Consider the following 23,731-nt stretch of genomic DNA (forward strand, 5'->3'; position numbering starts at 1 on the left):
AACTTTTCATTGACAACTTTTCTAAATGCTTTGATTCTGGTCCTTGAATTGCGCTACTTATGTATATTGTTTATTCTTGTTTAAATCATTGACAGAGATATAGCAGCAGAAAAAAAAATTGTCTTTGAACTTTTCCTCCATTGAAAAACGACATTAACTTGAACTGGCTAGGTATATTCTTTTAATATATAAATGTATGCTATAATTAATAATAATAAAATCAATAGTAGTATTAATGTAACTTTTTTTGACTTGTGGAAAAGCTGAAGGCAAAATTCCTTTTCTTTGGAGCAATGATCCCGTTCCTGGTTAAAATGGTACAAAATTGAAGTATTGGGAAGACTAAAATTACAAAACAAATGTGAATCTAAAAGAGTTAGATAAAATACAGAGAATATAAAACAAATCCCTTTAAATGATAGTAAACCACATCAAACTATTTGTAGTAATAAAACCATTTTTGTTTTGTGGTCCATTAAGTTTAAATAAAAGGATTAATACTAATAATGCTCTTAAATGAAATTCTAAGTATTGCTAAGTCAAACACTTAGTACATAAAAAAAGGAAATAGTCCCTTTCGTGGCAACGCCAGGCCCCTTAAGGCGCGATTCGTTGTATTTTTAGAATGGCTTTTTTATGGGTTATTTTAGGTTAGGTTAGGTTATATTGGGTTAGGTGATTACCCCAAAGGGTTAGGCAATTGGCCCCGCAGGTGCTAGAAATAGGAGAAAAGCTACTATGAAAAATAAGAAGAATCGCCCCTTAAGGTGTGTTGCCACGAAAAGGACTATACCCCCAAAAAAGAGTATTTTATGAAAATTATCACAGAAATAAATCAAAACTACGTATACAAAATAAAAAGATTAATACATTTGAGAACCTATTAAAGTTGTGTTTTACGAAACTTAACAATGATATGTTTATGCAAAGGAAATTATTTAACAATAGGACAAATAAAATAAAATACTACTGCTATGTACATATCACAATACCTAACCAAAAAGTGTAAAAAGTATTCAAAATTCTAGATGATTTCGTTTGGCATTATTTCTTTTATTTTTTTAGTAAAACTATTATAACAGGGACTAATGGATGTAGAATATACATGGATTTTATTACAGGGGGAAAATTTTCGTCAATTTTGCTTGCTGACATGGAAATCGTTCATAGGTCACTTCGTTCATCAGTATGAGGCGATGTGATAGGGTAAACGGGGTGAAAGAGGGAGATCGTTAATTTAGCCCGCTGCAAGTTTCACTTTATAAGAGAGCATAAACATCTGGTGTAAGATTCAAGTAATAATATATCTATTCGGGAACTAGTAAATAAAAGATAAATAAATCATTCCCACAATTCAATATTGAAAATAAACTATGATTAGCTTGATAATATTAGGGAGATGATTAATTTAACTTTAATTCAACTCTTCCTGTTACTCAAATTACATTTTTATAATAGATCTATTTTAGCAAAAAGCTTTTTAGAAAATCTATATAGCTGCATTAATTTTTGGCATTTTATTTCTTATCTTGGAATGCAAAAGAGATAGGAACATGGAAGCCAAACTAATATTTTACCTATTTTCGCAAAATTCTGTCTTTACTAGCTTTTAATGAACATTAGAGGAAAAATTTATCCACGAAAATACTGTCCCTTTCTGCATTCAAGGAATGTTATAGTCACTTACAACATGTATTAAAAATGATTAAAAATCATACTTGTTTTCTTAATTTAATAAAATACCTAATGGTAATAAAAGCTCTATAGTTTAATTTTAAGATAAAATAAAGGCAGTTTGTAATTAAGTAGGTAATTAATGAGAATTACAAATAGTCTTGATTTAAATGATTAAAAATTATAAAGCACAAATGCTTAAGTTCTATAAAGACAACAAATGTTTCTACAAAATTATAACACATATTCCTAAGTAATAATTGGATATGTTAAATGAATATTAATCTGCACTTATGCTACACAAAAACTTTAATATTCTATGATATAATGTTGAAGATTATTTACTTTGATGAAATACATTTAATGTCAAATTATGTTTTTGTAGATTTAGAATTATCGTCTTCCTTAGTTTCTATCTTCTTAGTCGGTTCTGAAATGAAAAATTGATTTTAGATGAATAGGTAATACATTTTCAAAAAGTTTGGGATCATGGAAAGAAAACGAAGTAGCAGGTTTCGTCGTATTTTCACATTAACTTTTCTCCTATTTCTAGCACCTGCTGCAGGGGGCTCTAACTCTGCGGGTCAAATTTCCTAACCCTGCGGGGCAATCCTCAATATTTACCTAACCTAAAATAACCTATCAAAAGCTACTGTGAAAATACGACTAAACCTGCTACTTCGTTTTCTTTGCATGATCCAAACTTTGAATGTAAATACAATTTTTAATGGTGCACTTTAACTATTTAAAAAAAGACAAGGGGGGGGGGAAGTTCTGCCACTTTCGCGTAAACAGTGTGCAGTGGACTAGGTATTGATTTTAGATTATAGGTTATTTAGGATAAAAGTTTACTTTTGGGTATTAGTTCACGTATATTTAATCATTTTTTGAATAGGTCTCCAGGTTCAGGTGCTGCAGGCTGGAAGGTCGTTTCTGGACAGGTAAAAAAATTAAAAAATTTTTGTTTGAAGAGTTAGAGAGCAACTTATAAAACAAAATATGCTTCTTTTTGAATGTTATTAACATATCTGCAGAAAAAATTAAAATCGGCCTCCAGGTTCAGGTGCTGCAGGCCTCCAGGTACACTCTGGACAGGTAAAAATTAAAAAAAATTATTTGAAGAGTTAGAGGTACACTTATTAAACCAAATATGCATCTTTTTGAATGTTATTACCATATTAGAAGAAAAAATGACAATCGGCCTCCAGGTTCAGGTGCTGCAGGCCTCCAGGTACACTCTGGACAGGTAAAAATTAAGTTTTCTTATTTGAAGAGTTAGAGGTACACTTATTTAACCAAATATGCATCTTTATGGATGTTATCATCATATTTGCAGAAAAATTAAAATCGGCCTCCAGGTTCAGGTGCTGCAGGCCTCCAGGTACACTCTGGACAGGTAAAAATTAAAATTTCTTATTTGAAGAGTTTGATGTACACTTATTTAACCAAATATGCATCTTTTTGGATGTTATCACCATATTTGAAGAAAAAATGACAATCGGCCTCCAGGTTCAGGTGCTGCAGGCCTCCAGGTACACTCTGGACAGGTAAAAATCAAAATTTCTTATTTAAAGAGTTAGAGGTACACTTATAAAACAAAATATGCATCTTTTTTGGATGTTATTACCATATTTGAAGGTAAATTGACAATCGGCCTCCAGGTTCAGGTGCTGCAGGCCTCCAGGTACATTCTGGACAGGTAAAAATTTTAAAAAAATTATTTAAAGAGTTAGAGGTAAACTTATTAAACCAAATATGCGTATTTTTGGATGTTATTATCATATTTGAAGGTAAATTGATATTCGGCCTCCAGGTACAGGTGCTGCAGGCCTCCAGATCCATTCTAGACAGGTAAAAATTAAAAAAAATTATTTAAAGGGTTACAGGTACACTTATAAAACCAAATATGCTTCTTTTTGGATGTTATTATCATATTTAGAGAAAAAATTCAAATTGGACTTTAGTTTCAGGTGCTGCATGCCTCCAGGTACACTCTGGACAGGTAAAAATTAAAATTTCTTATTTGAAGAGTTAGAGGTACACTTATTAATCCAAATATGCGTGTTTTTGGATGTTATTATCATATTTGAAGATAAATTGACAATCAGCCTCCAGGTTCAGGTACTGGAGGCCTCCAGGTCAACTCTGGACAGGCAGATAAAATATTTTTTAATACTTTTTAATTTGGAAACCTTACCTGGATCCTGTTGACTGCTGGTTATTGGTAGCCAGTTAAAAAATCCTAAATGGTTATTTTTGAATTTATAGGAATGGTTTCTAAAAAGAAAATGTCTCAATTATAATAATTTAGTATAATATAGCATTTAAGGCTCCAGACAGGCTGTAGGCGGCCTCCAAGAGCCTGCTGGACAGGTAAATCAAATGTGTAATCTTTTATTTAAAAGAAAGGTATACTATGTAGAAATAGAAAAGAAACTTTATATAAAAAATTAGAGCATAAAATTTGCAATGTTATCCTAAATAATATTCACATAACTTTCGTCATTTACTTATTTCCAGTGAACAATAAATTTTTCTCCTGGAGGCCACCTTGACCCTATCTGGAACACAACTCAAACCTTTCATCTAAATAAAACAAATTATAAAATTGATTTTTTAAACCTGTCCAGCAGGCTCCTGGAGGCTACCTAGAGCCTGCCTGGAACAAAAATAGAAGACTTACTTAATAAATTTTGTCATATTATTATATTTTAATAATTTTCTATTTAGAAACCTTTCCTCTAATATCAAATATTACCTTTATTGGAATTTACCTTGCCAGCGGCCACAAGCAGTCACCAGTGGTCACCAGGATCCAGGTAAGGTGTCCAAATCAAAAAGTATCAAAAAATATTATAACTGCCTGTCCAGAGTGTACCTGGAGGCCTGCAGCACCTGAACCTGGAGGCCGATTGTCAATTTACCTTCAAATATGGTAATAACATCCAATAAGTTGCATATTTGATTTAATAAGTGTATCTCTAACTCTTTAAATAAGAAATTTAAATTTTTACCTGTCCAGAGTGTACCTGGAGGCCTGCAGCACCTAAACCTGGAGGCCGATTGTCAATTTACCTTCAAATATGGTAATAACATCCAAAAAGATGCATATTTTGTTTTATAAGTGTACCTCTAACTCTTCAAATACAAAATTTTAATTTCTACCTGTCCAGAGTGTACCTGGAGGCCTGCAGCACCTGAACCTGGAGGCCGATTGTCATTTTTTCTTCTAATATGGTAATAACATCCAAAAAGATGCATATTTGGTTAAATAAGTGTACCTCTAACTCTTCAAATAAGAAATTTTGATTTTTACCTGTCCAGAGTGTACCTGGAGGCCTGCAGCACCTGAACCTGGAGGCCGATTGTCATTTTTTCTTCAAATATGGTAATAATATCCAAAAAGATGCATATTTGGTTAAATAAGTGTACATCAAACTCTTCAAATAAGAAATTTTAATTTTTACCTGTCCAGAGTGTACCTGGAGGCCTGCAGCACCTGAACCTGGAGGCCGATTTTAATTTTTCTGCAAATATGATGATAACATCCATAAAGATGCATATTTGGTTAAATAAGTGTACCTCTAACTGTTCAAATAAGAAATTTTAATTTTTACCTGTCCAGAGTGTACCTGGAGGCCTGCAGCACCTGAACCTGGAGGCCGATTGTCATTTTTTCTTCTAATATGGTAATAACATTCAAAAAGATGCATATTTGGTTTTATAAGTGTACCTCTAACTCTTCAAATAATTTTTTTAAATTTTTACCTGTCCAGAGTGTACCTGGAGGCCTGCAGCACCTAAACCTGGAGGCCGATTGTCAATTTACCTTCAAATATGGTAATAACATCCAAAAAGATGCATATTTTGTTTTATAAGTGTACCTCTAACTCTTCAAATACAAAATTTTAATTTCTACCTGTCCAGAGTGTACCTGGAGGCCTGCAGCACCTGAACCTGGAGGCCGATTGTCATTTTTTCTTCTAATATGGTAATAACATTCAAAAAGATGCATATTTGGTTTAACAAGTGTACCTCTAACTCTTCAAATAATTTTTTTAATTTTTACCTGTCCAGAGTGTACCTGGAGGCCTGCAGCACCTGAACCTGGAGGCCGAATTTAATTTTTTCTGTAGATATGTTAATAACATTCAAAAAGAAGCATATTTTGTTTTATAAGTTGCTCTCTAACTCTTCAAACAAAAAATTTTTAATTTTTTTACCTGTCCAGAAACGACCTTCCAGCCTGCAGCACCTGAACCTGGAGACCTATTCAAAAAATGATTAAATATACGTGAACTAATACCCAAAAGTAAACTTTTATCCTAAATAACCTATAATCTAAAATCAATACCTAGTCCACTGCACACTGTTTACGCGAAAGTGGCAGAACTTCCCCCCCCCCCCTTATTTCAAACCAAAAACGAATTTGATAAAAATAAGTAAACATGAGATACAACAGTAGAAACTGATTTAATTTAGATGGATGGTTGTACAGCTAGTACATGTATTTAACAGGCATTGTCAATATATCACTGAATATAATGTAATAACAGGCGTGCCCTATTTTTTAGTAGCTGTGCTGCTCATGAATTTGACATTTTCTTTCAATTAAAAAAAAATTATGCTTACCTACTTTTCTATCAATACCGTATGGTCTAAGATGATATAACAAATACTCCATGACATACATCTGTCTGGCGGACACATAATGGAAAGATATGGCACTATCACTGCAGCACCCCATGCCCAGCTCTGTAGGATAGAACACATACTTCTTGTACCAGAAGTTGTCATCCATGTGTCCTGGCATGAGATGGTGCTCGGGGAGGAAGGGGAAGAACCTGCCGCGGCCCAGCGAGTCTCTGGAGTCTCCGGCGGCCACGCCGAGATTCTCCATGCACTTGCCCATCTCAACGTCCTCCGACCCACCGGCGTCCTTGCGGCACACAAACCCGTTTTTATCTGTTACACCTACAATATTTACATTACAGATATTATAAAGAAATTTACCTATGGTTTATCCTTATTATTTACTAAAAGTTTTTAGAGCTTAGGTAATTGGCAAATTGAATGCAATCTAATTAAAAAGACAAATTGAACATAGTTGTCATTGGAAAAAAAACCCTTTTTCGCTCTATAAGGTTCATACAAAGAACATGGCAAAACCTGACAAGGAAATAAGCATCCCCAAAATTCTTCCCAGTCCCCCACCCCAAAAAAATATATATATACCCCCAATTTCCAAACATTGAAACCCAACAAAAAATTAAAGTCTTTACTTTTTAAAAACCAGATGAATTTTGTGTATTTCATACACTATTTTCATGGTTACCTATAATCACCAACATCTAAAAAATTGGACGTAATTGAATTGAGCAGGAGGCATGAAATGAGCAAAAATATCAGTGAAATGTTGATCAGCTCAATCCTATTTCTACCTTTTGTGACAAATCTTTTGACAGCTTCTTTAGAAAGAACATATCCAGCTCCACCGCTCATATATCCCTGCAACAATAAATATTTCAACTATTAAGGGGGGGGGGGGGGGGGGGGCGTAATGACATAAGCTCTTAAACCGTGAGCAAAATGGTCTAAATATTGAGCTAGACCCTTCAAACTTGGTATATAAGCTTAGTCCTATAGGTATTACATCTAAATGGCAAAAAAATCCAAATTTTTTTATTTTTAGGTTAGGTTAGGTAAGAAAAACCCTGCGGAAATGGGGTTTTTAGGCTTTTTTTGGTCTATTTTGATGTGGAAACTTGCCTCAAATTGTTTTTTCTTAGGGTTTTAACTTAAATACACTGTATCTATTCATATGGACATTATTTAAGATGATTCAGCAAGTCGGGGACCGACCCCAGGGGGCTAGGTGGGTGGCCCGCAGGGGTTAAGTTCATTTTTCCCAATATATTTGTTGTGATAAATCCAATTATAGGTTTTTTAGATCAAGGAACTTAAATTCAGAGCTAAAATAAGCATTAGACTAATCTGAAGCTAGCCCCAGCGGGTTAGGTTGGTGGCCCGCAGGGGTTAAGTGCATTTTTTCTAATATATTTCTTGTTATATATCAAACTATAGGTTTTTTAGGTCAAGAAACTCAAATTCTGAGCGAAAATTAGCATTAGACTGACTTGAAGCTAACCCCCCCCGAGCTAGGTTGGTTTTCTGCAGGGCTTAAGAGCATTTACCTAACCTAACCTAGAAACTTACTTATATTTTCACAGGTTTTTTTCTTGAATAAACTGTGTCTATTAATGAGGACTTTATTTAAGATGATCCAGCAAGTCGGGGACCGACCCCAGCTGGCTAGGTGGGTGGCCCGCAGGGGTTAAGTGCATTTTTTCCAATATATATGTTGCGATACATCAAATTATAAGTTTTTTTAGGTCAGTTAACTCAAATTCAGAGCTAGAATTAGCATAAGACTAATCTGAAACTAGCCCCAGCGGGCTAGGTTGGTGGCCCACAGGGGTTAAATGCATTATTTCCAATATAGATCTTGTTATATATCAAAATAAAGGTTTTTAAGGTCAAGAAACTCAAATTCAGAGCTAAAATTGGCATAAGACTTACCTGAAGCTAACCCCTGCAGGCTAGGTAGATTTTCCACAGGGCTTATGTGCATTTTACCTAACCTAACCTAGAAACTTACTTATTCTTTTTTGTTTTTTTCCTTGAATAAACTGTGTCTATTAATGAGGACATTATTTTAGATAATCCAGCAAGTTGGGGACCGACCCCAGCGGGCTAGGTGGGTGGCCCACAGGGGTGTAGTGCATTTTTTCTAAAGTATGTGTTGTCATACATCAAATTATAGGTTTTTTATGTCAAGAAACTCAAATTCAGAGCTATTTTAAGCATTAGACTGACCTAAGGCTAACCCCCGCGGATTAGGTGGGTGGCCTGCAGGGGTAAATTTTCCAAATTATGTGTTGTTATACATCAAACTATAGGTTTTTTAAGTCAATTTGGAGCTAAAAAAAACAATAGCAACCTGATGCTAGTTTTTTCGTGGTATGTGGTATACATTAAATTAAAAAATTGTATCCTATTAGCATACTAAATTCTTCCACCGCTAACATTGTACTATCAAAATTTAAATTCTTTCAAATATATGCCATATAAATGTAGTTTAACCAATTTACCAGGAAAAAATATGCAGTTTACTAAATTAAGTTCAAATGCATTTTGTGAAACTACCCCTTTGAATTTCTGGATAAAAAAACCTATAATTTTATGTATGACAACTAATAATGCACTTAACCCCTGCGGGCCACGCACCTAGCCTGCTGGGGTCTTAAATCTTAAATAATGTTCTAATAAATAGACACAGTTTATTCCAGAAAAAAACCATAAAAAAAACAAGGATGGTTCTAGGTTAGGTTAGGTAAAATGCACTTAAGACTTGCAGGCAACCCACCTAGCCCGCTGGGGCTAGCTTCAGATTAGTCTGATGCTTTTATTAGCTGTAAATTTGAGTTTCTTGACCTTAAAAACCTATAGTTGGATGTAAGACAACACATACTTAAAAAAAAAATGCATTTAACCCCTGAGGGACACCCACCTAGCCCGCTGGATCATCTGAAATAAGGTCCTCATGAATGGACAGTTTATTTGAAAAAAAAATATCAAACGTAAGTTTCTAGGTTAGGTTAGGTAAAATGCACTTAAGCCCTGTGGGCTACCTATCTAGCCCGCTGTGGTTAGCTTCAGATTAGTCTAATGCTTATTTCAGCTCTGAATTTGAGTTCTTTGATCTAAAAAACCTATAATTGGATTTATCACAACATATATATTCAGGGCGACCACTCCAAAACAAAAAAAATATAGTATTTTTATAGTATATTTTTAAAATCCATATAGTATATATAGTATATTTTTTTTAACTCATATAGTATGATATAGTATCGGACTTAGAATTATTTAGTAATACATAGTATAAACATCTTCAATAATAACTCAAAGCAAAGCTGTTATCAAAGCAATTTCACATATATCAATATCACATAAGTACAAATTTAACCAAGCTCCTCTGTGAAGAGCGTCATTCATTAAGGTGACTTAATTTAGGACACCTGCCAGGGTTAGGGAATAAAGAGTAGGTCCCTTGAGACAGCGGGTCAAGTACTTGTACTTGGACCTTGAGCTGGCCCTGGTGCTAGCATACAAAAGTGTCTCATCCTACTCCATGACTACTTAGGTCCAAACACTAAGAAACTATGGCTACACACACACATATAAGGGGCTTACTCTGTGATTATTAGGCTAGGTATTAATGTGAGACTATAGGTTATTTAGGATAAAAGTTTACTTTTGATTAGTATTTCACATATATTTAATCATTTTTTTGGTGAGGTCTCAGGTTCAGGTGCTGCATGCAAGCTATCTTGAAGGGGGTTTCTGGACGAGTAAAAAAATTAAAATTTCTGTTTGAAGAGTAAGAGATCAACTTATAAAATAAAATATGCATCTTTTTGGATGTTATTAACATAAATGAAGAAAAAAATAAAATAGGCCTCCAAGTTCTGGTCTTGCAGGCCTCCAGGTCCACTCTGGACAGGTTATAGGTATTTTTTTTTATTTAAAGAGGTTGAGGCCAACTTATAAAACAGAATATGCATCTTTTTGAATACTATTAAAGGGAGTGTGAACGTAAAAATTTCTCATCTGATTATCAAATCTTAACATTTTCTAAGCACATTTCACTACACTGATCAACCAAAAACGTCCTATTAACAAAAATATCCAGGAATAATGACTTCATTTTATGGTATTTTGGGAGGGAAAACGGAAAAAATAGGGAAAATCTGAACGTTTTTGTTTCTTATAATGTTTGTAGGGATATTTAACTTGTCATATATAGTTGAAACAATTTACTTACTGTTAAGGATTTATTTTATGATATAAAATTGCCAATTAGTTTTTTTATAACATAGTAATTAGGTAATAAAGACCTATTTTAAATTCGTATTATTAACAAAAAAATACCTCACTGTCTACAAAGGGTTGAATCTCATAGGTTATTTAAAATAATAATATCCTTTTTTATTGTGTTGGACAATAAATAACCCACTTTGGATAATTAGTTTACACTTTTATCAGACTGTTTATAAAGAAATATTGCGTCTTTATTATTTACAAAGGGGGGGGGGGCGAAAGTGACACTTTTTGAAACCAAAACTAAAAGTCAACAAAGGAACTCAACTAAAAAAAGAGTTACAGGTCTGAGATTTTGCATGGCAGTTGCTTTATAGGGGTACAATATGGAACTGTGAAGAAACGGCGGCGCAACCGCCGAAAACTGCCGTTTCCTGCCGAATTTTTTTTGCCTTTTCTCGGCGGTCTTTGGCGGTTGCGCCGCCGTTTCTTCACAGTTCCATATTGTACCCCTATAAAGCAACTGTCATGCAAAATGTCAGACCTGTAACTCTTTTTTTAGTTGAGTTCCTTTGACTTATAGTTTGGTTTCAAAAAGTGTCACTTTCGCACCCCCCCCCCCCCCCCCTTTGTAATTAAAGGTGAGCGAGAGATAGGCCATCTGAAGTTAATTGGATACTAATAAAAAAACCTGTTTCTAGCTTTGTTATTGTATTTGGTTTTCAATAAAAAAATATTGCTTTTTTATCAATTTCTAAGTAACTATACATTGGTTTAAAGCAAGGATTATGTTAAAAGTCAGCTTAACCGTTAGGAAAAATCAAGAACTATGTGAAAAAGTTTGATTTTAGCTTTAATGGGGAAAAAAAGCAATTTAATACACATATTATATAGTACGGAAAATTTCTTCCTTTCCCTGTACCTTATAAAAATCGTCGGAAAAAGCCGTTTTTTAAGCAAACAAAAGCGCGTTTTGCTCTATCTGTGAGATATTATGAATGAGATAATGTTAAGATTTGATATTAAGATGAGAAAAATTTACGTTCACAGTCCCTTTAACATATCCGAAGAAAAAATTAAAATTGGCCTCCAAGTTCTGGTCCTGTAGGCCTCCAGGTCCACTCTGGAGAGGTAAAAAATTCAAATTTCTTATTTAAAGAGTTAGAAGTCAACCTATAATAAAGAATATGCATCTTTTTGGATGTTATTAACATAACTGAAGAAAAAAATTTAAATCGACCTGCAGACTCTGGACAGGTAAAAATCAAACTTACCTTAATAGAACAATTAATGGTAAATTTGTTAAACAAAATGAGCTCATATTTGGATGTTATTTATATATTTGAACTTTAAAGGAAAAAATAAAATTGGCCTTCAGGATTAGGTACTGCAGGCCTCCAGGTGGACTCTAGACACAAATAAAACAAAAAATTTATATTTAAGGAGTTAGAGGTTAGTTTATCAAACAATATAAGCATCTTTATAGATGCTATTTATATGTTTAAAGAAAAAATGACAATCAACCACCAGGTGGACTCTAGACATGTAAAATAAAAATTTCTTATTTATAGAGTTAGAGGTTAGTTACACCTTAAGCATCTTTTTAGATGTTATTTACATATCTGAAGAAAAAAAAATTGACCTCCAGGTCTAGGTGCAGCAGGCCTCCATGTAGACTCTGTCCAGAGAACACCTGCAGGCCTGAACTTGAACTCTTTAAATAAGAAATTCGAATCTTTTACATGTCCTGAGTGAACCTGAACTTGGATCCCGATATGTTAATATTGTTCCAATAAATGCATATTCTGTTATATAAATAGACCTCTAACTCTCCGTATAAGAAATTTGATTATTTACCTGTTCAGAGTGAACCTGAAGGCTTGCAGGACCTGAACTTGGAGGCCGATTTATATATTTTCTTCAGATATGTTAATAAGATCAAAAAAATACATATTCTGTTTTATAAGTTTTACCTGTCCTGAGTGAACCTGAACTTGGATCCCGATATGTTGATATTATCCAAAAAAATGCATATTCTGTTATATGAATAAAATAGACCTCTAACTCTTAAAATAAGAAATTTTATTTTTACCTCTCTAGAGTGGACCTGGAGGCCTGCAGGGCTTGACCCTGGGGGCTAACTTTCAACTTTTTTCCAGATATATCAATAACATCCAAAATAATGCATGTTCTGTTTTATAGGTTCACCACTAACTCTTCAAACAAAAAAATTGAATATTTCCCTGTCCAGAGTGGACCTGGTTGCCTGCAGGACCAGAACTTTGAGGCCAATTTAAATTTTTTTCTTCAGATATGTTAATAACATCCTAAATAATGCACATTTTGTTTAATAAGATAACAGTTGATCTCTAAATTTTACAATTTTTTACCTGTCCAGAAACCACCTTTTAGCCTGCAGCACCTGAACCTGGAGACTTATCAAAAAAAAAAATAAATATAAGTGAACTACTACCTAAAAGTAAACTTTTATCCCAAATAACCTATAGTCTCACATTAATACCTAGCCTAATAATCACGGAGTAAGCGAAAGTGGCAAAACTTCCCCATCACCCTTAAGTTAATTCTATTAAAAATAACTGATATTTAAATCATTATCACAAACAAAAATATATTTTAAAGGATTTTCTTCATATCTTTCTTACTGTAGAGCTTTATGCATTTTTGTCATATCACAGTATCTTTTGAGCCCCCCGCAGGGGCTAGAAATAGGAGAAAACCTACTATGAAAATAAGACAAAAAACTCCTTAAGAGGCGTAGTCACAAAACTGACAATATTCGTTTTTTGTTATATAAATGTAATATTATATAGTATATATAGTAAATTTTGGTCAAGTAAAGGTAATAATATATAGTATATATAGTAAATTTTGGTCATATAGTATGATATAGTATCTAAATTCATCCTATATAGTATAAATAGTATATATAGTATGCAGTGGTCGCCCTGTATATTGGGGAAAATGCACTTAACCCCTGCGGGCCACCCACCTAGCCCGCTGGGGTCGGTCCCCGACTTGCTGGATAATCTTAAATAAAGTCTTCATTAATAGACACAGTTTATCCATAAGGTCCTCATGAATGGACAGTTTATTCTAGAAAAAAAACCTAAAAAAAATAATAAATGTAAGTTTCTAGGTTGGCTTAGGTAAAATGCACTTAAGCCCTGTGGGCAACCCAGCTAGCCCGCTGGGGTTAGCTTCAGATTATTCTATTGCTTATTTTAGCTCTGAATTTGAGTTCTTTGACCTAAAAAACATATCATTTGATGTATCACATCATATATATTGGGGAAAATGCACTTAACCCCTGCGGGCCACACACCTAGCCCGCTGGGGTCGGTCCCCGACTTGCTGGATCATCTTAAATAAAGTCTTCATTAATAGACACAGTTTATTCAAGAAAGAAACCTGTAAAAATATAAGTAAGTTTCTAGGTTAGGTTAGGTAAATGCTCTTAAGCCCTGCAGAAAACCAACCTAGCCCGGGGGGGTTAGCTTCAGGTCAGTCTAATGCTAATTTTCGCTCAAAATTTGAGTTTCTTGACCTAAAAAACCTATAGTTTGATTTATAACAAGATATATATTAGAAAAAATGCACTTTACCCCTGCGGGCCATCAACCTAGCCCGCTGGGGCTAGCTTCAGATTAGTCCAATGCTTATTTTAGCTCTGAATTTAAGTTCCTTGACCTAAAAAGCCTATAATTTGATGTATCACAACAAATATATTGGGAAAAATGAACTTAACCCCTGCGGGCCACCCACCTAGCCCCCTGGGGTCGGTCCCCGACTTGCTGAATCATCTTAAATAATGTCCATATGAATAGATACAGTGTATTTAAGTTAAAACCCTAAGAAAAAACAATTTAAGGCAAGTTTCCACATCAAAATAGACCAAAAAAAGCCTAAAAACCCAATTTCCGCAGGGTTTTTCTTACCTAACCTAACCTAAAAATAAAAATTTTTGGATTTTTTTGCCATTTAGATGTAATACCTATAGGACTAGGCTTATATACCAAGTTTGAAGGGTCTAGCTCAATATTTAGACCATTTTGCTCACGGTTTAAGAGCTTATGCCATTACGCCCCCCCCCCCCCTTAGTGTTTAGTTTATATTATATTAGGTATAGTTTTAATCAAAAGTGTTACTTTATAAACTGAACTGAGAATATTTAATGTCAGTCTAAGGGGGGGGGGGGGGGGAGTTCTGACACGTTTGCGTAAACCTGGTATATAGGCTTTATCTTTGGACTGAGAGGATAGGTTATTAGGGATAAAATCATTCTTATGTGATGAATTTTCCCTAGTTTTAAGATTTTTTGGATAGGCCTCCAGGTGGTCTCTGTACACTACAGGTAAAATTCACATATTTGTTATTTACATATTTGAAGAAAAAACATGCATATTTTGTTTCATAAGCTGATCTCTAACTCTTCAAAAAAAAATTTTTTTCATTTTTACCTGTACAGAGACCACCTGAAGGCCTGGGGCTCCGGAACCTGGAGGACTTTTATCCCTAATAACCTATCCTCTCAGTCCAAAGATAAAGCCTATATACCAGGTTTACGCAAATGTGTCAGAACTCCCCCCCCCCCCCTTTGATTTATTATTTATTTAAAAATTTTATTATGCTTATGATGATACGACAATGCTACCTATTACAACCCTTACATAGATATGCAAAACAAATAAGAATCGAGGTTTCTTTAAGAGTAAACAGATCCCTTCTCTTTAAAAAAAATTTAATTGAAAATAAGGAAAGAGAGACTGGGTGTATTTTTTGTTTTGTAGTTTGAGTATTAGTGTCAGGTTAGGTTAGGTTAATTTGGATCAAGGGTATCACCGATCGGGTTAGGGGTCCTCTAAAGCACCGCCCTCAGCTTTGAAAAATATTCAAACATCGCCTTTTAAGTGAACTGTTGGTCAGTATAAATTATAAATATTTTACATGGCTTATTGAAAAATTTTGTCGCCATAAATCTGACCTGTTTAACATAAGGCTTAAACTTGCATCCAAAGTAAATGGGTTGACTAGAATTATAAGGTTGCAGCATGTATCTCAGATTTTCCATCACAACATATGTGTCATCATCCGCCTTCAGGAACCAGTCTGCCTCGTCCATGTAGTGCGCGTACACATACCTTAATATCATACTTATAATTGTAGTCGTTGTAGAGATACATTGGATAAAAAATAAGAATCAGCTCCTTTTATTAGGTACTTTATAAGTTTACTTTTTAGATCAAATGGCAGTTGTTCAACTTTCATTTACATTCTTATGTGGAACAAAATACCTACTAAAATATCTAAAGAGAAATAGTATCACACTTACTTAAATGCTTCTTTAGTCTTTGCCCAAAGATTTTCTCTTCCCTCCTGTACATTAAGCTCAACAGCCGGCAGGTTTGGATCTGCCTTGGAGCTCATGAACACCAGTCTGGAGCAGCGCCTTCCCCAGGTGGCCTTCACATGCTTGGCCCTGGAGTCATGGTTCTGCGGGCCCGTCATGATCCAGCACAGTACTCGCACATTCTGCGCAAGCTCGTGCGCAACTGAATCTGTTTCTGAAATAGGTTTTCATTTCATTTTATTTTCAATACCTACACTTTTTTTAAAACATCAAGTCCTTTTTCATATTTAAAGTTTACCTAACCCTGGGTTAAATATTAAAGCCAGCTTATACCAATAACGAAATTATTTCGAAAAAAATCACGAAACCTATACGTGTTTTTCAGCTGTCGTACACATCGTAAAATTAACGACCTCTCCATTTGCCCCCCAAATATTATTTTAGATTTATTTCACTTGTTAGTTATACCTTATACTTGTATTAAAGCGACCTATTTTAATCCCCCCTTAATCAATGGAACTTCTTATGGTTGCAATTAGTAAATTGTTCCATCTGTCCCTGGACTTATCTGCAGAAAATTGCCAACTGGTTACCCCATACTATAAAGTAATTGTTGAAGAAAACTAAAGATTAAATAAAAAAAATTTTAAAAGGACTGTCTGCAACAAAAATAAATCTTAATTTTTGAAAATCTAACCTGAAACTGTTCAATTTTATGCATATTTTATATTGAAATTATCGCGATCGAATCCCTAAAATAAATTGACCTCCAATAATTGGGTTTTACCGCCCCAATATTTCGATCGCGTTGCTTCAAATATAAAATATGCCTAAAATTGGTATTTGTTGCAGACGGACAGTCCTATTAAAAGAAACAAATAACCAAAGCAAACATTCTCCAACTCTTTACCTTCTTCATGTGCATGTGAACCAAGAATAACTTCTTTAGTTTCAATAGGAAGGTTATCCAACTCCTAAAAAGAAAAGCATTTAAAAAGAAAATTAAAAAGTTATTTTTGTAATTTTATAAACTTATAGATAAAGATAGTTTTTTAGTTTATAGAGAAAAGTTTTATTCGATAGGACAACTCTTTTGTGATAAAGAAGGTGTATCAACTTTTTCACTTTTTATTTTAGATAGCTAGCCGGTTCTTTTAGTAAGTAGTAGATGTAAAATTTTTCATAGAATTCAGATATGCAATCGGTTTTTTTTGTAGACCTCTTATTTTTATGCCTGTGGGAGATTATATTTTACTTCAAAGTTTTGATTAAACCGAGGTTAAAAAAATTGATTTCTTCAATAATTACTCAATAGAATTTTAAAAGTAAGGTGTCAAATTAAAGATCTTACTATTTTTGTTCATATTGGCCATTTTCTTCTTTTATTTTGTTGCGTTTTAGTACCTTAAAACCGACTTAATTATTTTTTTAAAAAAAACTTAAATTACTTAAAAAATAAGAGGTCTACAAAAAAAACGATTGCATATCTGAATTCTATGAAAAATTTTACATCTACTACTTACTAAAAGAACCGGCTAGCTATCTTAAATAAAAAGTGAAAAAGTTGATACGCCTTCTTTACAATTATAAAAGCGATTCGTTCTAGAAAAAAAGCTAAAAAGGACAATCCAAAAATCTATACACGTGATATTAATTTTTGAAACAGGAAATGGCTATCTTTACATAAATGTAACAGTATGTTTATGTGTGTGTCTGCATGTCTTTCTGGTGTAGCGAAGGATCTTGCTAACCGCTGAACCGATATGATTCTCCTTAGCTTCTCATAGGTTTGGGGTGGTTCATAAATATTTTGGTGGAGAATACGACCTCCCTCCCAAAAGAAATCACCCAGGCCCTAGAGAAAAAATGTCCCCAACCCCCACAAAAAAAAATTTCAATTTTTCTTTTAAAACTAAATTGAAAGTAGAGAAGGTCGGCTATTTTTCCTCAGCCTTGTCTAGGAGCCACCAGTCACTAGTAAACAAAAAAAACTAACCTGATGACTATGAATATCAGCTGAATAACGCATAGGAGGAGGTCCAAGAAACATTTCTTGCCTAAAAATTAAAAAATTGTACGCTTTGAAAACAACACAAAGAGAAATATCATTTTCACCTGAAAAATATTCTTTCCCTTGCATGAAAGTTGCTATAATCTTTTAATAAAATATCTTTAGTTTTAAGAATTGGCGCTTTAATTAAGAAGTTCATGAACGTCAATTTCCTATAAGGGAGGAAGGGGGGTGACACAGAGTTTGTATTAGGGGATTTCTTTGAAAAAAAAAGTTTGTCTGAAATGATTCTAACTGGTCTAATTTTATACTTTCATTTTAAAACTTACTAAGAGAGAAAAAGACCAAATAAAATTGCTTTAAACTAAAATTTATCAAACCTCCCTCATTTCTCATTATTTTCCAAGATCTTACTTGATAATGAATATGGAATATACGTGGATAATATGACAGAGATTTTTTTGTTGTAAATTTAGGTTGCTAAGATGGATCTAATTTATTGATCAGTTCGTTCATACAGTAAGAGGGGGATGGGGTAAAAAGGTAGATGGGGGGTATCGGTATTTTAGCCCACTATGAGTTTCACTTTATTAGTGAACATGAAAATCTGGTGTAACATCCAAGTAATAATATTTGATTTAAGTACACTAATAAATTTAGCTTGCTAATTTAGTAAATGATTACCTGGAAAGGGAGGAAGCATTGAGTATCATGAGAGATACTGAAAACCCAAGAATAACTCCAACAGATAGAGTCACACATATTTGTCGTGGAAAAACTAGAAATAAACAAAAATCATTTTTTATTGGCAAAAATTTTAAAATCTAAATATGAATTGCGAATTTTAATACACAAATAAGTTTTAACTTGTAGGCTATTGTCTTTGTAGAAGCCAAAGACCACCATGTTCTGATATTGATTATAGAGTTTGTTACTATTTCTAAATTGTACTGGACTATTTTAGGAATCATCATGCCAAGTTTTAAATCGATAGGACAAATCTAACATACCTAAAGTAACGATAAGAGCTATCCGGTACAGACGTCTAAATGTAGAAACGCTACGCTTTTGAAAATTTTATAGAGGCCCAGCCTTTGGCATATTTTATTCTACTATTTACAAAGTAAGCAATGGCTTAAAATGTTTCGTTAATATGGTAGACAGAAGAAATGATACTAAATGTAAATATGCTTTGCAAAAATTATCGAAATGACATAACGAGTAGAAAAAGATATGGTTACTCACAACTAGAGATAAAAATTAGATCATGTTGCATACAATAATAATCAGATTAGGAATCATGTTACATAAATGCGTTCTAATACAATCACAGAAGCTTGTTTATAATTATAAATGTCCTTTTGTCAGACACGTTTTGATCACACTTAGATATTTTGTGAAGAAGCTGCCAAAAGCCCTAGAAGCAAGAAAGAATTCCCAGTGATTTCCCTCATAGTGCCTTTTAAGCACTGAGAGTCCAATCCCCTTAATTTTTAAAATAAATTGACAATTAGAAGGGTACCTAGTTTATTTATAATGACTAAACCCTGCGGGTAGCCATACAAATTAGGGGCTACCCAGTACCCAATATTACCCAACGTAAACTAACATAAAAAATGAACAAACAAAGGGGAACATTTAGATCTAATCATCCATCATATGATTAATGAAATTACTAACCGTTTCTATTATTAAGTGGTGTGTAGGACATTATCTATCTGGGATAACAACCCATCATATTTCATTTACACATTCATCTAAAATAAATATACATTATTTTAACATTTAATTAACAAAAAAAAATGGTTTTTTTTACTTTAAAGTTTGAGATAGAAAACTTTTTAAATTCCGATATATGTTTATTAACATTAATTTTCATAAGTTGGTGTTTTTTTAAGAAATAATCTTTATAAATGATCTTTAGATCTAAGAAAAGCATTTGATGGACGACATTTTGAATTTATTTTTGATAATCAGACAAATCATAAGGAATTAAGATATAAAATCATAAAAAAAACTATTTTTTATATGATTTTTAAAAACAGATAGGGTAGTGCGGGGTAATTCCGGTCAATTTTTTGCTTCAACTTAAAAAAAACATACTTCCCAAAAACTTTTTCCGGTTTTTAAGAGTGCAAATGAACGATATGGCAATAACGAAGAAGCCTGTCTTGGTCCCATTAAGATCTCGCAACTAGAAGTCGGTCAAAAATCGGTTTAAAGGGCGGCGGTTGGCCTATACCGGAATAACCCCACCGGTGGGGCTATTTCGGTCAGTTGACTTTGGGGGGATGGAACACCCCCTTAAAATATTTTTTTTTAACATTTTAAACTATGAGTAGAAAGCTGAGGTCATTAGCTTTCTAACAGTACTAGTCGCATGCAGATCAGACAATTTTTTGACCACATTTTCCCCATTATAAAAAAGTCGGTAAAATCGCAAAAAAACCCATCAATTTTTTTCATGCTAACTTTTAAAAAAAAATCATACTTTTTATTATATGATTAGGTTTTTTTAAGCTTTATACATAAATTAGAGGCAATTTCTGATTCGCAGGTCTTGGAATTTCTTGAAAAAAGTGATTTTTTCCCAAAAAATTTTTAACTTTAAAAATCCTGCCAGTTTTGACAGCAGTTTTTGATACATTTTTTCTTGTCTCAAATTGGCTAGGATTGACCTACAAGGGTGGTTAAGGTGTCTAAAGATGCAGAATTACATGCCTGACAATTAACTCCAAATGATATGGGGTCTAACTCTAATATTTCAACACATTTTATGCAACAGGAATTTTGAAATTACAAAATCTTGAAAATGTACTCTAAATCTTGGAGATAGAACCCATATCCTGGGGAGTTTTTGTTAGGACATGCAAAGAGCTTTCTATAGACACCTTAAACACCTTTCTAGCTTAATCCTAGCCGATTTGACATAAAAAATCCAAACCGCGCAAAAATCGCGAACACCCTCTTATACGAAAAAGATGCAAGGGTTTCATATGGAATTTTAAATCTTCTAGCGGTCTTTCTAATAGACATACCCCTTCTTACATGAGCCAATGCAGCTGATACATCTTCAGGCAAATATTTAAGGCGTTCCTTTGGGTGATATACTCTTCCCATTACTATAAAAATGTGTCTGAAAAATTTTTAATGTCTTTACAAATTGAAAAGCTTAGGCAACAAAACATGACATAATACAAGCAGTAAAATGACTAGTAATGTACATCACACAACAGGCAAGGCAATGATTAAAGCTTAGGTCATGCATTTGGGTTGTTCATGCTTCCAGATCACCTAAAAAAAAATTAGGGTATTATACATTTATAAATACAGTAATAAAAAAAAGTAAAAAAAAAGTGACCGGAATAGACCATTTTTTTTAGACGAAAAAAAAATTATGAAAAAATCAAGTTAGAACAACGCCTCCAATTGCAAACGATAAATGAATGCCATATCTTTCATTTTACAAAAACCCGGGGGTCGATAGGACTTACCATTTTTTCACAATTTTAGATTGAACATGGCCTATTTTGAAAATTTTTTTTGCAAATTTTTTGCAACTTTTTGTGGGCAAAAAAATCATAGAAGGAGTGATCTGACAAAAATTTGCTGAAGTAAGAAATGAAAGTATAGGCAATAAACTACAACTTTGCTTTTCTGAAGATCTCTCTCAAACGTTTAGAACACCGTTAAAAAACGGTTTTAAAAAAGTTGGTCGTTTGACCGGAATTGACCCGATGACCGCATTAACCCCGCACTACCCTATAAGTTAACAAAACAAGTATTGTAAAACAAATTTCAAGTTATTTAGAGATATAGTTCATTCAACTTTTCTACTGTAATGATATTTTGCTGAGAAACACTGAATGCAGTGTTTTCAAAATTATTTTTTACTAACCTGAGAAATATTTGTTGTTGACGTCTGTTGTTGTTGTAACTTGTCCATGTTAATACATATATAATATTGCCTCACTGTGTGTCATCTAATTGACATGTCCTCAGTCTAGTACAATACAAATATATCTGAAACAAAGCGTCCAGCCTATTATCATATGGTGCTCAAACTTGACAGCATAGCTTTAATAGTGTTCCATAATAAATAGGGAAATGTGTGTATCATTTAATTTCCATTCATCTAAATCACATAAATAATAAAAGTAGAAACATTTTACAACAAATCAGTGATCTAACTAATGTATTTTTGGGGGTGGTAAACTAAAATAAAACTTTGCATGTATAATATTTATTCTGTTTTCTTTATTTTTGATCCCATAAATGATATATGATATTTAGTAGGGCAGCTACTGTTTAGCTAAAGCAACACGTACATACATACACAAATGCATTGCTTACAATAGCCTTAAATTTGTTGTCTTCAGATAGATTTTTTCAAAATTTAATAAATAAATTCTTTGATGATTTAACTAATAAAAATCGATCCTGCTAAAACTTATTTATTTAGTAGTATTATAACTTTCCACAAAAATATTGCAGACTGTTCAAGTTGTTCACAATTTTAACTAGGTATACATTTATACTATTTCAAAAATATTTTTTTGTAGTTTTGATTGGACAGCTTAATATTTGTATGTGTGCATGCATACAAAATAGATCAATTGATTGTTAATGTCAGTGTTTATAAAATACTACAAATTTAACTTTTTAATTCAGCATTTCAAAGTATATTTTTTAAGAAAACTAATCAGCATATTTTTTGGTACACATATTTTATACTCATAAAAAGTGTTAAAGTCTAATTATCGTAATAAGTTGATAAATATTTTTTGTTAAATATGCTAGGTATCTTCAGCTTTGCACAATTGTAATGACACCATTAATTTAACAAGGGAACAATTCGCTTTGATTTCCTGAATTTTCAAAATATGCAAATATGAATTTAAATTAAAAAAAGAAGCTAACGGCCTCCCGTCCTAATTAAAATGCTTAATTAATAGCAGATTTTGTCTATTTATGCCTAAATGCATTTGAAACAAGACAAAATATTTGAATTTGCTTTGGACTTTGGAGGGAACCAACAATACAACATACCAATAAACATGTTCATATAACTACCCTAGATGCTTATTAAACCGAGAATAACTCCGTTTAGTCTGCCTCTACAAAAGCCAGTGGGCTATTTAAAGATTTGCAATACTGTATTCCTTTAAAATTCCGAAATAAATATGATCATTATTATATCATCGTGTAAGTGTGCTCGATGTGTATGGATAAAAAATTACCTTTTAGGAATCAAATTTGTATCAAATTTGTATTAGTCCCTCATAATTGTTGTAGAGAGGGAATAATAAAGTAAATTAATAAAATAATAAACAAAAACATTAAAAGATTCAAATTAATTTTATACATAATATAAATTCCTTACATGCAAAATAAAGTACAAAGTTGATTTTTAATTTATAATAGTTTCCCTATTGTAATAATTTAGCAGGCAATGGATTTATTTCGTGGTTACATAAACTTTTTCCTTAACATAACTTTCCATGTAATAACTTTCACAAGAACTTTTATGTTCATAAGATGCATAAAATAGACAAAATATTAATTTTATTGCAGATTCATTATAAATTGACCAAAAATAAAAATTCTGAGTTGATTTAAGACATTTGTTTATAAAAATAATTCTTTTACAATATATATAATGAATTATTAGCTGGAAGTTTGTACGACATACAGACACTATTTATGCTAAATTTATGCTTCAATATGATGTAAAGAAATTGTTTTGATAAAACTTTTGATATATGACACAATTAAACATTCAAATTTCAATATGA

General features: G+C 32.9%; 2 protein-coding genes across 2 annotated transcripts in view; both read right to left on the reverse strand.

Annotated features, from left to right (window-relative positions):
* Positions 1-23,731, reverse strand: part of uzip (beta-pore-forming protein unzipped) — a 265,056-nt gene that overhangs the window by 132,538 nt on the left and 108,787 nt on the right. The window lies entirely within an intron of this gene.
* On the reverse strand, positions 652-21,971 carry LOC145317198 (glycoprotein-N-acetylgalactosamine 3-beta-galactosyltransferase 1-like). The gene is made up of 10 exons (XM_080158161.1): positions 21,835-21,971; positions 19,617-19,693; positions 18,621-18,714; positions 17,922-17,982; positions 16,836-16,899; positions 15,908-16,139; positions 15,560-15,716; positions 7,116-7,182; positions 6,307-6,648; positions 652-2,104 (listed from the first exon to the last, which is right to left on the reverse strand). Exons 2-10 carry the CDS (start codon positions 19,645-19,647, stop codon positions 2,046-2,048), a joined length of 1,107 nt encoding a protein of 368 aa, XP_080014287.1. The 5' UTR covers positions 19,648-19,693; positions 21,835-21,971; the 3' UTR covers positions 652-2,045.

The sequence above is a fragment of the Acartia tonsa genome, chromosome 4, assembly GCF_053477335.1.
Source record: "Acartia tonsa isolate MP-2025a chromosome 4, ASM5347733v1, whole genome shotgun sequence".
NCBI lineage: Eukaryota > Metazoa > Arthropoda > Copepoda > Calanoida > Acartiidae > Acartia > Acartia tonsa.

Bases quoted from the DNA above. Each gene is read 5' to 3' on its own strand.
- LOC145317198 (XM_080158161.1), bottom strand. From the start codon at position 19,647: ATGTCCTACACACCACTTAATAATAGAAACG. The intron at 16,140-16,835 runs GTAAAGAGTTGG...AACCTATTTCAG, and splicing joins TTCACATGCACATGAAGAAG to AAACAGATTCAGTTGCGCAC. The intron at 7,183-15,559 runs GTCAGATTTATG...TTATTGTTGCAG, and splicing joins TTAAGCCTTATGTTAAACAG to GGATATATGAGCGGTGGAGC.